Below are 14944 nucleotides of genomic sequence, written 5' to 3' on the forward strand. Positions count from 1 at the left end.
ATGGGGGGTCCCCTTGTGCTTCCACTCCCGCTCCTACAATAGGACCTGTACAAGACCTAGAAGTGGGAAAGGGCGATAAAGAGATGGACAAAACCAAGAAAGATGACCAAAAAAAAACACCAAACACAACTGAAACTCGAGGATGTGAACACGCACTACAATCAAAGCGGACTTAGGGTTGACAGCTTAGCAAAGGCGGTATCCACCTTAGCCTCTATCTCTGCTCCTACTTCTACTTCAACCCCTGCTTCAGCTTTAGTTCTAGCCTTAACCCCCCCCCCCCCACACTGCATCCTCATCTTCAACTTCAGCCTCAATTTCAGATGCGGCCTCTACATCCCCAACTATAGTTACTGCCAACAACATACCCATGACATTGGCCTCTTCCCTCTCCCTTGGGATAGGGGGGTTGTCTCAGATTTCATCCCTCCCTTCCTCTCCCGTTACAGCTCTCTCACCGCTTATGACACCTACCTTGGAGGTGTCATACACTGCTCCACATTACACCTCGACCTTTCTTTCCCATCTCCCTCTCAGTCAGCCTGGGCTCCCACACCTAGTTGGGATCGCCTCATCCATGCCACTATCATCTCCATATCTTACCCAGCTCACCCAGTCACCACCCACTATTCGGCCTCATTCTCATGCTTTTGTGCCACAGCTCTTCCAGTTTTAGCTAGGACATGAACGAGCTGACCAACCAGAGGCCTAGAAGACCTTGCTTATGGAGGTACACAGTATCCGTGTGCGCAAGATGGAGCTGACACATTTCACACAGGAGCACGTCCACTTCACCCAGGAGCAAGACCACATTTTACATGAGTAGGCTTGCGCCATTTGGGAGCAGGATGACATCATTTAGGGACTCAAACATGATATCTCACAACTCCGGTAGGAGGTCATAGCCATATGCATAGTCTCAAGGAGCACTCCAGTTGTTGAGGCACAAATTGCGAGCATGCAATCAGTAATTGAGGAGACTTCCAGATGGGTTGACATGGCCAAACAGGAACCTGCAAGGGCAACCGTTTCGACTATCCTCATGGAGCAACAATAGAGAGCCAGTAGGGCTCTCAACATTAGAGTGCGTGGGATCCCACACACTAAGGTTACACCAATGATAGATGCAACAGCTTTTGTGGCCACTACTCTGGGTGTAGCTAAGCACAGGATCGAGAGGGCATGACGGGTGGGGGGAGACCCCAACCAAGAGCAGCCCCTGATCATACGATTCCATGACACTTAGGCATGACTTTTGACTTTTACGAGATCAACTGCGATATCCATGGATGAGGACCTCACCCTCCTGCAGGTTGAGGAGAGGTGCTCCTGTTGGAGGAGAGGGATCAGGCGTGCACGGATGGGAAATGGGTGGTGGTGCAAGATGGATGACTCTTACAGGCCCCCGTCTGACTTCAGCCCCCCCTCCCACATAGGGAGGTGGGGTCTATGAGACTCAGATCTCCGAGACCCTATCCTGTACCATTTGGAACTGTAATGGTACCTTATGGTCAGAACCAGGAAACTTCTCGAAATCTTATACAAGTCACGACATAGTCTTTTACATAGAGACACATCAGAGTCCATAGCGCCCACTACCAGTAGTTAGCGGCGGGTACACATGGGAGTTTGCTTATAGAGATGAGACGAGGGACACAGGGGGAGTACAAGGGTCCGGAGGAGTAGTTCTTTACAAATCCACCCTTTTGGGGACCATCTCAGTAGAGAGAGATACACATTCTAGGTTTCTTTGGATCCAGATCTGCTGACACATGGACAGTCGAGATCTGTTTGTTGCAATATGATACTTCCCTCTCGAGACCTCCCACTTTGCTAGAGATATTCGAGATGAGGCTGAGACATCTCCATTTGCAGCTCTTTATTAGTCCATTGCTGACTTCTCGAGCGGCGGAGAAGTCTTCCTAGTTGGGGACTTCAATGCGAGGATAGGTGCCCGTCAGTTACCACTCCTCAACTTCAGAGATGATTCCATTCTACTGCCATACATTGACCTTGAGGGAGCAAGTATGCTATGGGTTTTGGTTGACAGACGAGAGGCCCAATCACATCTTACGGGTAGGCTCTATTGGATTTAGGCAGGATACATGATCTCATTATTTATAATGGTCTTGATAGATGGCCCATTGCCTCAGGTGGTCTCACATGCTTTCCACATGGGGGGGGGCTCTAGCGTTGTTGATTCAATCATGGAATCCCATGCCTTCACATCTCGCATCACTGACTTTATTGTAGCACCTCTTCCTCCAGGGGCTGATCATACCTACCTTTTCTTTAGTATTTCCACTCCCTGTCGCATAGCACCTTCCACCCCACAGACTCCTTGCTCCACCTATCATGACATATGCTTCGGACCGTGATCTCTCACCTATTTACTCAGGCCGTCTGTACACACTTCTCACTTATATTGACTTCATACGCCTATTAGAGGACCGTGCTACCCTGATCACCCACTCACTACACATGGCTACCCTCTATGCTTGAAACCTCACACCACTCGCTCCACCTGCCCACCACCACGTGGGACCGTACCTTGTAATAGTTGGTCCGATGATGAGTGTAAAGCTTTACGCCATTAGCTCAGATTTGAAACCAAAAACAATATTTTGAGCGAACCAGAGACGTTACGTGAGTATTGTCGACTGGTACGTAGAAAGAAACTAGATTCCATTCACTGGAACGAGGAAGAACTACTGAACATGTTGTTTAGTAACAACTCTAAGGACTTTTGGCAGATATTTCTAGAGGGACGGTCCCCCTCACCACTCACTAACACTCAAGTTTGGTATAACTATGCACACACGCTATATGATATCCCAAATCAGCCAGTTCCTGACCTCTCACATATGCCACGCCCCACATCCTGTACCCTCTTCACTAGGGGAGGAGTGAAGGATGCAGTAATGAAACTTCATAATGGCCAAGCGAAGGATCATGAGGTGCTATACATTGAGTTCATTGCATATGGGATTAACCTCCTGGCCCTGATCTTAGCAAAGCTCTTTAATGAAGCTGTTTGTTTGGGGTTTCCATGCACCTGGACCATTAACACTATTTCACCCATCCACAAGGTAGGGGATCCCATGAGCCCAAAGAATTACAGGACCATTATGATTGGGCATGTCATGTCCAAGATTTATGCATCAGTGCTTGATTTTGAGGTCAGTCGATTTGTAGGGTGTCAAGGACTTAAAGCAGCAGGACAGGCTGGATTCCAACGTGATCATGGAACCATGGATCACATTCTCATGCTCAGGTGTATCATCGAGGAGGCGAGAGCATGGAAGCAGAGGGTTTACTTTTGCTTTGTGGATTTTTGCAAAGCATTTGATACGGTTCCATTGATACGGTTCCAGAGCCTGTCTTCTCCAACGCCTTCAGCATTTGGGTTATGATTAGGAGATCATTTGGGCTGTCATGGCACTTTACGAGAGTCTCATATGGAGTCCAGGTAGGGTCTGGGTGGACAAATGAGATCATGAGCACTATTGGGGTCAAACAAGGGTGTTCTTTATCACCTACCCTGTTTGACCTCTACATTCACAACAAGCTCGAGATAGTGATGCAGACACGGGGGGGATGGATGCTCTCTTACTGGCATGTTGATTTGGATATTGCTGTATGTAGACGATGTGGCACTTTTGTCTTCCTCAGGAGAGGGGCTCCAGAGACACCTTGGCGCACTACAGTTTTTTTGTCTCATGATTTGAAGGTCAACCTTGGTAAAACTGAGGTTATGATCTTTAATACATCTCGAGCCGTCATGCACTAGGAGTAGTTCACTTTTGATGGGTCACCTGTTGAGATGGTTTCGTTATACATGTATCTTGGAGTTGTCTTCTCTAGACCCATCTTCACTATAAAACCTGCGAGGCAAGCCCGCTTGGGTAGGGGTTACTCTTCATTGGCCAGACTAGAGAGGCAGTGCTTCAGCTCGCACTTTTAGGATCCACGGGCCAAGGGGTTGCTTTTTGACTCCTTGGTCTGCCCACTGGGGATGTATGGCAGCCCTTGCTAGGGGCCAAATTTGTTGGATATAGAAAGGGCTCATGTGGAGCGGCTATAGGTACTCATGCGATCACAGATGTTTCATGGTAAGCCATCCATTCCTCACCAGATCATTCAGGCTGAGTTTGGGTCATCCCCATTACAGCTAGATGCGGGCATTTCAGGTCATAACATATCTGTATCGAGTCAAGGAGTATAGGGATTACGCTTTTGGTCGCAATAGACTACCATGGCTAACATTATCCTCCTCTATGGCATGTTCAGCAGGAGGTGACCAGAGATGCTGGTATGCACACACAGAGAGAGGGTTTGAGCGAATGGGGCTCCACATGGACAGACTCCCTCCCTTTCAGTATAGTATGGATGCTATGTTTTCTTCCCTCATGTCGCACGAGGCCAACCAGGTCATTCGGGAGGATCTCTTACAACTACACACATTTTGGACCTGGCTGGGACCGAGCGATCTTCCAATGAAGCTCAGCTTCTATAGGGATCACTGCTGGCATATCACAGAGCAGGGTTTCATTGACCCACCAGGATACATGCATATCAACTTACCCCACTCATTGAGGATCTCTATTGGGCAGTTTCATGCCTCTTCACATTTCGTATCGAGAGTGGTAGAGCAAATAATCTACCCAAGGAGAGGCGCATATACACATTATGTGACATACAGGAGGTTGAGATGGAGGAGCACTTCATCTTCAAGTGTCCTGTTTACTATGAGTTCTGAGGGCGTTTCCATTGCCTCTTCAGAGATAGCTCTGGGGTTTTGTCCCGATTCCTCTCCTATCCAGACCAGAGATGCTTGGCGGATTTCATTCATGAGGCAATCCGGCACCGCGAGTGGCTACTTTGATCACGGAGACAAGAGTAGACTTCTTCCTTGGCATATTCCTCTCAGAGCTCTATCACGGAGTTCTTCTTGCTAGATCACACGGACCCCCACGATACGAGGCCTCGACATGACCATGACCCAGAGCCAGTGACTTGACAGCTCAGACAGAGGGTCGATGCGCAGGTTACACTTGGGGATATCCCCTCTCTATTCAGAGTCACGGAGCTCGACCAATAGGGGTTACTGTAGCCCTTGTTAGGCGTAGAGCTATGACCAGGAGACATTACCCGTGAGTAGTTGACAACACTCTATCGTCGATTTCATGCCTTCATTGCCTCATCCACCCTACTGTCCTGATGATGATGATGGTGATGATGACGAGATTGATGTGTAGTCGACCACTGACATGACTATGTTGTACTTAGTACTATCATTTTGCATTTTTTGCATTCTGCATTGGTGTGGATGCTCGTTTCCTCACAGCTCATTTGTACCAGGATTTTCACAGTCTCATAGACCCATAGGTCTTCCGAAGACTTTAATAAACTTTCTTTCTTCTCTCTCTCTCTCTCTCTTTCTCTCTCTCTCCCCTTATCCTCAAATTCCTTGTATAAAAGATTGCATGGAATTAGGTGAAGGGTATTGTTCTACTAGCAAATGGCCACTTAGTTTGTCCTTTCAAGGGGTTCAACATTTTGTATGCTCAATCCTCAAGCATCATGCAGCTTAATGAATGGCTCATGCTAGGCAGGCATACATTGACAATTGTGAAATATTTGAAGACGTTTGTAGGACACATAGACCCTTGAATGGTTCAATTAGCCAATCTTGATAGTCCGTTCAACTAGTTGACCTCAAAGACCCTCAATTTCACCTGGTTTATTGGTTTGTAAGGGAGGGAGTGTTGAATTAGCCTATCTTAAGAACTCTCAAATTCACCTACTTAATCTGTCCCATCACTTTGGAAAAGATGAAGGGCACTTGTTTGATGGTTGAAGATTCAACACATTTTGGGGGATGGAGGTAGCATACCCCCTATAGGAGAGGGGACACACTTTGACCTTGATTTTGAAACTCCTATCTGTGAAGGAGGAGGACTTGAAGTTAAGCCTATTCTCTGCTTTGTTGAGACATCAGACAATACTTGAGAATGATTATTGAATCTCCATGGCAACCTTTGATAAATACGTGTATTGGTGCGCAGTGAGCATCCACTAGGATCTTTGGAAAGGGCCTAATAGAATGGGATGCCTTGCCCAAATGAGTAAATTTATCCTAGGGGAAGTAGAGCTCTAAAGAAAAAAAACATTGCATACCAGTGTAAGTAACAGGGGGACCCCTTAGCGGAGGAGTGGTAACTCCGATGGTTTGGGCGTTGACTCACCAAGAGCTAGTTGCTCGCATCCTACTCCCTCGAGGGAGCCTAGGCCACGAGTGGTTTTGCCCCTCGTAGATGGTGGGGAAAAGATACACATAGAACGGGAGCCCATCCTTAAAAAGGTGGTGTGAAAGGCTACCGTTCTACTTGGCTCAGTAGGAGGGATGAGCCTGGACATTGAAACAGAAGTTTTGAGTCCAATACCTCAAGGCCACCCAACACCAGGGGTGGCTGACATAACTTCCCACAAATCGTGATATGAAACCTCACGGGGAGGGGCCCGGTCATTGGCACCAATCACGCTTTGGGGATAATTAATTGGAGCCTTAAGTGTAAGTCATGGATGTCGGGTGGTGTGAACCAAAGCACCCGACCGTCGGCGACGGCCATTGGTGAGACAAGCATTTCGGCCCTAATGTCTCAAACAAGCCAGCTCATGTTGCCACATCCTCTCGCTTCTCAATTGGTAGTGTTGCTTTCTCTCTCTATGACATTTGTATAATCGTTCAATCATTAAGCTCATAACCTGCAAACAGGCCCTCAGTGTTTAGCTTAGTTAAGCTGCAGCGCTGCGCGATGCTGATCTAGAAGATTTTGCATTACTTTCAAGAATGGCTTCCCCTGCCCCTGAAGATCCCATCAAAGCTGCTCAAAAGGTTCGGATCATGTTTGTTCTTTTGCGCGATCCGAACTTATCGTGCTCGAGAAATATGTCAATTCCGTAATGGATTTCTGCCTTGCCAGGCTGCACTTAAAGCCGAGCTTCAGACGTGGGGAACAAAGACAACATTTGGAGTTTTAGCAGGCATGCTCTATGGAGGCTGTAAAGAGGCCATGGTCTTCTCTGTAAGTTGCCAAATATTTATTTAATGGTTGCTGTAATTGGAAATTCACCTAAGACTTCTTTACTGCGATTATGTCGGTCTTCGTCAGCTTGCATGCTTATCCCTACGATCTATGTTTACGAATGAATGATACTGTAACTTCTAATGTTAGCAACATGACTATGGCATTCTGCTGTCTTGTCATGATAATATATTCCTTTTGTTGCTTACGTTATTTGTGCCATACGCAGGAGCAGGAAGAAGCACTTCTTGCTAAGCAGTCTAGCACAGTCGGTCCCAGACAACGACGTAATCTCATAAGAGAAATAATGGAGTACAAAGTTTTGCGAGTTGCACGAGGCACAGCCATTGGGGGCGCTAAACTTGGACTGTTCACTGCTATGTTTTGCGCTGTGGACCAATATTTGGCTATTGAGCGTAAAGTGCATGATACTTTGAATGTAGTTGCAGCTGGAAGTTTGACAGCAGCCACTCTGGGTCTCTTATGTACTTACTAAACCTGATTCTACTGGATTTGAAGTAGATGTTTTAGAATGTGAGCATTTTTATATCTATTCTTGTTTGCAATGTACTAGTTTAGGATGCATGAAAAACGTAGACTAGTAAGGTTCAAGCTTACGTGCTGCTGTATGCACAACGCTCGCATTGTCAAGTGAGGGTGCCTAACTTATGCCAACTCTGGAACAAGGTATTAGTTACGCTGTCACAAGCTTATAACTCGAATTGTCGAGCAAGGTTGCCTAACTAATGCCAACTCTGGAACAAGGTGTTAGTTACAGATTTAAGGGCCTTTTTTATAGTCCCGATCTAGTCATTGCTGTCAGACAGAAGACAGTCTCTCTCATCATCGACTTTGTTGCAAGGGGAGGCTCTTCAATGGGAAGATTGACAAACTCCAAGCACTCGCCATAATTCTTTTTCCCAGACCGGGAGTAGAAGTCAGCGTAGACAACTCTATCGATTACCACTTTTGTCCCTAATATTGAGACTTTTCCAGCAGACCAAGGGGCTTGACGGAGAGGTTCTGAGGAGGTATCACCATTTCTTCAGATGAGTGTCCACTCTCAGATCAATTCTGTCTGCAGGATTTCTGGTTTCTTATTGGTCGAAGCACTTGGGCTCTTCCATTTTGGTACTATCTACTATTGTACATCGAGACACAAGACTGCCTATCCATGCTTATCAAGGAGTTGAATGAAGCGTGGCAGGGAGTCATAAGCATTCCAAAAGGCCCAGTAGTGCTGAACTCTAATGATTCTTACAAGGTTGCATCTGAAAACGAAGTGCTTCTCTGACTTGACCTTTCCCAGGGCATAGTGTTTGCATATTTTGTGTTCCATAGGGATCACAGCCTTTTGCGGATACCTGTCCTGATATGAGCTGGTGAGAGGAAATCCAAAGTTATCCCAAGTCCATGTGTGTGGCATGAGAGAGATGGATGCTACATACCTTAGGTGCTGGATGAGTCTGATAGAGGTGAGGCACGTAAAATGTTCGTAGACTTCTTCCTAGATTGGGGGAGAGAAGCGCACTCAATCTTCAATTGTGAAATATATTCTTTGATGAGATGGTCGATCGCTTATTTAGAGCACAAAGTCTGTCTTACCTATACCAGAACAGTTGCGTTGTGTCCACTGAGCAGCCTATTGACGAGCTCATTTTGCCATGGAATCACCAAAGATAAATTGGTGATCTGGAAAGCTGCTTGCAGCTAAAAAGGAGAAGCTGCAATTTCTACCATGAGCTCTTGTAAATGTTGAGGCGTGAACAATCAGTGTAGGAAAAACATGATCTGGAAAGCTGCTTCCAGCTTTCCAGTGTAGGAAAATCATGAGCTCTTGTAAACGTTAAGGTTGGAACAATCAGTGTAGGAAAATCATGATCTGGAAAGCTGCTTCCAGCTGAAAGGGAGGAGCTGTGATTTCTAATATTAGCTCTTGTAACTATTGAGGTGTGACCAATCACTATTGGGACCCAGTGTGTGTGCATGCACCTAGCTGCTGGTTTGAGTGAACAGTCAAAGAGCTCCCTCTACATCCTCAAAATGGATGTGGAAGCGCTGCCACTCACCCTTGTACTCAGTAAGGACTCTCCCTTCTCAGTCAACTGAGTTGAAAGGAAACAAATAGAAATGAAGACACAAAGAAATCATTTGCAACATGCAATTTGCAATTTTTGTGAAAACCACAAGTACTTATTGCCTGTAGATGTGATCTTCCTGAACAAGGCCAAATAATGTCTTCGTTGCCTTGTTTGCCTCTAGCAAGGACATCCATAGAAGCTTTGTTTCAATTGGGGGCTTCATGAATTGGAAGAAAATTCATTTTCTCAATGTGGCGTAGCTCAAAGGACCCTATCTTAATGCCAACAAATTAGCCATGCAATCATCTTGGATTGATAATGTGAAGTATCTAATGAGGAAGAGCAAACCATCCATAAATATAGGAAGCATAGCTTTAGTTCAAGCTAATCACTATAATCAATCTAATGTCAATACTTTAAGCTAAGCTATTTTGAAGCTCATGATACTATCAGGCTAAAGCAATTGTCAAGGAACACACAGCTAGCGGGGGAATCGAAATTTAATTTGCAGACGGCATCATCCTGTGTCGAAGGGACAATTTGGAAGCAATCAAAATTTGTCGGCAAACAATGGGGCTCTTTGATGCCCTACACATGGTTTGTACTATAGAAGAAAGATAACTGCAACTTCGAAACAAGAGGGAAGAGCATGAACAGCTCGGAAAGGCTGCAAGTGCCTTAACATTGCAGGAATCGCAAACACCTCAATGCAGCACCACAGATACTGCAGAGGTTCAACACATCTCATGGTTTTACGTCAAAATAGTGCTGTTGATGAAAAGGCTTCTCTCAATCAACCACGTGCCCCAAAGAATTATCAGGATATCGAATATCTATCCTGAAAAGAAGATAAGGGAGAGTTTTCATGCCACAGAGAGAACACCTTTTGCTTGGCTTTCTTCTGCTGTAGATTGTGCTTTGAGCCCCTGTCTATGAAGGAAAGAGGGTGTCAGGCAACCAGGAGTTGCTTGTCTGCCCATAGCCATTGTGCCCCACTAATAACACAGGAATTAACACTAGGGCCTGAGGGGACCACGAGAGTCAACCCACCCCCCCTTGTATCATACATTTTTTGATGTGACATCTCCACCCCCTGTTATTTTCTCCTAGACTTAAGAAAACCCAGTTACAATGAAAGCAGTAGACAGGCAGCCATAGCCAAGGCTGATTTCTGTGACGAGAAAAATATAAAATATTCGTGCTGTGGCTGCGAGAGAGAGAGAAAACCCAAATAAAGGAACAACAAGGGGAAGCTGCTGGTCATCTACCAATTAGTCAGCTATCCGTCCCAGTGGTTGGACCTATGCATGCTGTCTGTGAGACCAACTTCACTGGACGGCTGAGGAGAGACAAGAGGAGCGATTGTTGTAGTGTTAGGAATCCTTGCTTTTTGTGTTCAAGCATACAAGTGGAACACTTTTCAATGTGATTTATCCAATAAAGGAGAGGATGCCTGTGTACTTTGTGACACCAACTCATCCTTGAGGCTTTTATGTTCATGCATAATGTTAGGCTGTTGTATTGGTTGAGTTTGGGCATGTTCCTAGATGCAACTAGATAATGTTCTCACCTTATCAGTGGATATGAACTTTTGTTCCATTGTAACATGCAACGGTAATCTGATCGTGTAATTCACAGCAAGACCTTCTTTAAACCTTTAGCGAGGAATGAGCGTTGTTTACCATAGAGAGAGAAAGGAGATGAGGGTAGAGAGAGAGTAGAGTTGACAACCGATTGGGTCCTTGTACCCACTGAGGGCCCCCTCCCCCAATCAGGGGAGAATTTGCTTTATACTTCGAGAACTGAGAAATACAAAGAACACTCTTCAAGAGAGCATGGAACGCGCTTTGGAAGAGCTCACTGTGCACACGTATAGCAGACTCAAAGACCTAAGAGGCAACGCCGACCAATACCGAGACCTTGGTGCTGTCCACACTGACGATGTAGGATGCTTCTGCAAGGCAAGGAAGAGGCTTGAGCTGTCTACCGGAAGACAGGGTTACTGCATGAGTGAGAGAGTGAAAACTAGGAGTGATAGATCCTATGAGAGAACTGAGAGATGACTGAAATATAGAGCTGAGAATGAGCTGTGTAAACTGTAAAGAGAGGTGAGAAAGCTGAGGAAACAGTGTCCAAACCTCTCTCCGTTTGTTGGTGCAAACCTCCGACTGTTGTGCTGTGTGGTCACCTTGAGATCAGGCTGAACTGATGGCCAAGGGACTGAGGCTAGAGCAGGACCAGATCTGAGGATCTCAGGAGCTGCACAAGGAGGCTGAAGTGGAGCTGTAGGAGAGCTGAAGGCAGGAGCACTGAATGAGGAAAGAGGGCAGCCAAGGGGCCCTTTTATAGGGCTGGAACTGAGCCAACCCAGTCTGTAAACAGCTGACTGAGTCGGTCTGTTTTACAGACTGGTTGGCCTACAACCAGCCTATAAAAGCCCTCCCTGGCTCATTTGCCAGGGGAGTTTTTGGGCAGCCTTTGCAGGCTGCCTTCCCTGCTTACCTGTCCAGCCTTTGGGGTCCCTAAAGGGGCTCCTAACCTAGGCTAAGACCTAACCTATAAGATGGAAACACTTAACCTACTGTTCTCCAGTGGGTACTAGTGAACAAGAACTGAATTACTGACTTGACCTAAGGCTGAGAGACTGACCTATGTAGCTTGTGCCTCACTGTCCTTGGACAAGGGCTCACAAAGGGGTCATAGCATATGACAAAATCTCCTATGGGAACTATAATGCACTTGTTGATGTAGCCAGTGTGTCACCTTGCACCCAAGTGCAGGGGTGCATGTGACATTCCCTCCTTCTTAACTTGGCGGTAGGTTCATTGCTTCCAAGTAGTCCGCCAATATCTGGGGAAACTCCAGGAAAAAATCTTCGTGCAACCACACTGCTTCATGGGTACCTCGATGATGGAACTTGGTGTAAAACTCACGGATCCTGCGTCCTGACCCATGCTTGAATTTATGAAGAAAGATCTGTTCAGGCTGCAAAACTTCAGCTTCATCAAGAACTTCAAGTTGTTGCTCATCGGAAATCTCTGAAAGAGGAGGTCCAAAATATGGCTTCAACCAAGCTTCATGGAACACGTTATGCATAGTCCAAGTGTCTGGTAGGCGTAACTTCATTGAGACATTGTTGATCTTTTGAATAATAGGGAATGGTCCGAAGCTCCTGAAGGATAGCTTAGGGCATCGCTTGCCCTCCTTCTTCAATCTTTGCTTGATAATGCATAAATACACCCATTGACCCTCTTTATATTGGACATCTCATTTGGACTTGTTAGCCTGGCGCGTATACGATGCTTGAGCTTTGGCGATGCGGCCTGTCACGGACTCCGTAATCTCTACCATTGATTCGGTGGTTTTGTTGGCTTCAAGAGATGGAGACACCATCCGGGTGAGGAGTGAGGTAAATCACCATCCAAACGCTGCTTCATAAGGTGTGCGACCAATACTCGAAGAATAGGTATCGTTCAGAATGGCCTGCACAAGCGGAAGAAACTGCTCCCACTTTCCCTGAGCATCATGACAGTATGATTTCAAAATATCAAATGCCATACCATTATACTTTTCTGTCTCGCCGTTCGATTGCGGATGGAAAGTGCTGGACATCTGCAGCTTAGTACCAAAATTATCAAACAAGGCTGGTCAAAAGTTAGACGTAAACTTTGAGTCCCTGTTGGATGTGATGGTCTTTGGCAACCCTCCAATGGGATATCAATACTTGATAAACAAACGAGCTACATCTTCAACGCTGGCCGTTTGTTTGCAGGGAATGAGCATACAATATTTACTAAAGCGACAAACAATAGTAAGACATTGAGTATTACGCGTACCTGCGGATGCTGGAAGTGGCCCCACGAAATCCATACCTATGTCCTGAAAAGGACCAACGGGGATTGGCAATGGCATAAGTAAGCTTGCCGCTTTCTTGTGGGAAGCCTTGACCTTTTGGCATATTTGACAATTCTGCACATAGCCATATACGTCCTTCTGCATCTTTGACCAATAGAAATAGCGCTCTAACTTCTCCAAAGTCCCGTTGATACCTCTGTGACCACTGGTAAGGGTGTCATGGGCATCATGAAGAAGCAACTGCCGTTTGTCTTTGAGTACACATAATCTTTTCTTATAGAAAAGCCAACCATCCTCTAATTAGTAATGGCCTGGAGCAAGCGTCGTGGCTAACTGGAACTGCGTGCCAAACTCTGCTGACTCCGCGTACTGTGCCTTCATGCTATTAAGATCCTTTCCTTTGATTTCATGGCCTGCTCAATGGTCTTGATGGAACCTTTTTGACTGAGAGCGTCTGCAACGGGGTTGTTTTTGCCAAGAACGTATTCGATCATTCTCCCAAACTGCTAGAATATCTGGCTCCACTGCTGTTGCCGATCGCTCCATTGCGTACTAGGCATTGTCTGAAGCCACTTAAGGGCTTGGTGATCTGTCTTCACTGTGAAAGTCCGTCCGTATAGGAAAGGCTTCCAATGCTTTAATGCCTGGATGACACCGAGAAGCTCTCTATCATACACTGAATAGTTCTTTTCGGCATCGTTAAGCTTTCTGCTGTAGTATGCCACGGGCCTATCCTTTTGCTGTAAAACTGTCCCTATGGTGACATTGCTAGCGTCTGTGATTACCAAAAATGGATCATCCCAAGAGGCAATCTCATAACTGGTGCTGTTGTGGCCAACTGTTGCAAGTCGTGGAAAGCTTGCAAAGCTTTGCCTGTGACTTGAACTTTTTGTCTGTGTGTCTTTACCCCCTTGAGGAAATCTGTAAGAGGGGATGCGTATGTTGAGAAACCCTCCATGTGCGAGCTGTATGCTTGACACAAACCCACAAAGGAGCGGATCTCCTGGGCTGTCGTGGGGACAGCCTAACTTGTGATAGCTTTGATCTTCTCAAGGTCCAATCGAATCCCTTAAGCACTAATGATGTAGCCCAAATACTGAATTTCCAGCAATCCGAATTCACTTTTCTTTGCATTGAGATATAGCTGTTTATCACGTAATAACTGTAGGGCACATCGCACATCCTTAATATGCTGCTCGGCTGTCGCGGAAAAGATAAGGATATCATCGAGAAAGATGAACAGGCACTTCCGAATATACTCTTTGAATACCTAGGATGCCATCTTGTTGAATGTTGGTGGTGCATTCTTCAGACCAAAGGGCATGACGACGAACTCGTAATGAGCTCGCTCAATTCGGAAAGCTGTCTTTGGGATGTCAGCTTCAAAAATCCAGACTTGATGGTAGCCACTCTTGAGGTCAATCTTTGAAAAAAATCTTGCACCATTGAGTCTTTCCAAGATGTACTCGATGCGGGGCATACGAAACTTGTTGCTTACCGTAAGCTTGTTGAGTGCTCTATAGTCGACACATAGTCGTGTGGACTTATCCTTCTTTGCCACAAATAGAATGGGTGCAGCAAAAGGCGAAAAAGAAGGCCTTATAAACCCTGCGCGCAGTAATTGAGACAATTGCTGCTCTAACTCCCCCTCCATAGACTTTGAAAGTCGATAAGGGAACTTACTTGGAGGTGTCGAGTCTGGAAGTAGATCGATGGGACGGTATTTCGGTCGGTTGGGAGGCAGCTGGGGTGGCAGATCGTCCCGAAGCTTGATGTCTTTGAACTCTTGGAGTAGATCCATCATTGCTTGCCCCATCGGAGGAGGGGCTTGAACTGCAGTGATTTGGCACTGGACATAAGCAAGTGCACACATGGCACCCTTGCGGGCGGCGTGACCTGCTTGAATATGAGAGATTAATG

At 46.1% G+C, this 14944-nt stretch overlaps 1 protein-coding gene across 4 annotated transcripts in view; it reads left to right on the top strand.

The window, feature by feature from the left end:
* The first annotated feature begins 6657 nt into the window (after positions 1 to 6657).
* LOC147880676 (Mitochondrial import inner membrane translocase subunit Tim17/Tim22/Tim23 family protein) overlaps positions 6658 to 14944 on the top strand; it is a 65992-nt gene continuing 57705 nt past the window's right edge. For all 4 annotated transcript variants that reach the window (XR_015540599.1, XR_015540600.1, XM_087371255.1 and 1 more), the window contains exons 1-3: positions 6658 to 6898; positions 6987 to 7088; positions 7318 to 7573. Coding sequence is in view for 2 of the 4 variants with exons in the window: in XM_087371255.1 (XP_087227381.1) it covers positions 6854 to 6898; positions 6987 to 7088; positions 7318 to 7573 (403 nt within the window). In the remaining 2 variants the exon portion in view is untranslated. The remainder of the gene's footprint in view (positions 6899 to 6986; positions 7089 to 7317; positions 7574 to 14944) is intronic.

This window comes from Dipteris shenzhenensis, chromosome 32 (assembly GCF_047967505.1).
Source record: "Dipteris shenzhenensis isolate YYH24624 ecotype China chromosome 32, Dip_SZ_1.0, whole genome shotgun sequence".
Lineage (NCBI taxonomy): Eukaryota > Viridiplantae > Streptophyta > Polypodiopsida > Gleicheniales > Dipteridaceae > Dipteris > Dipteris shenzhenensis.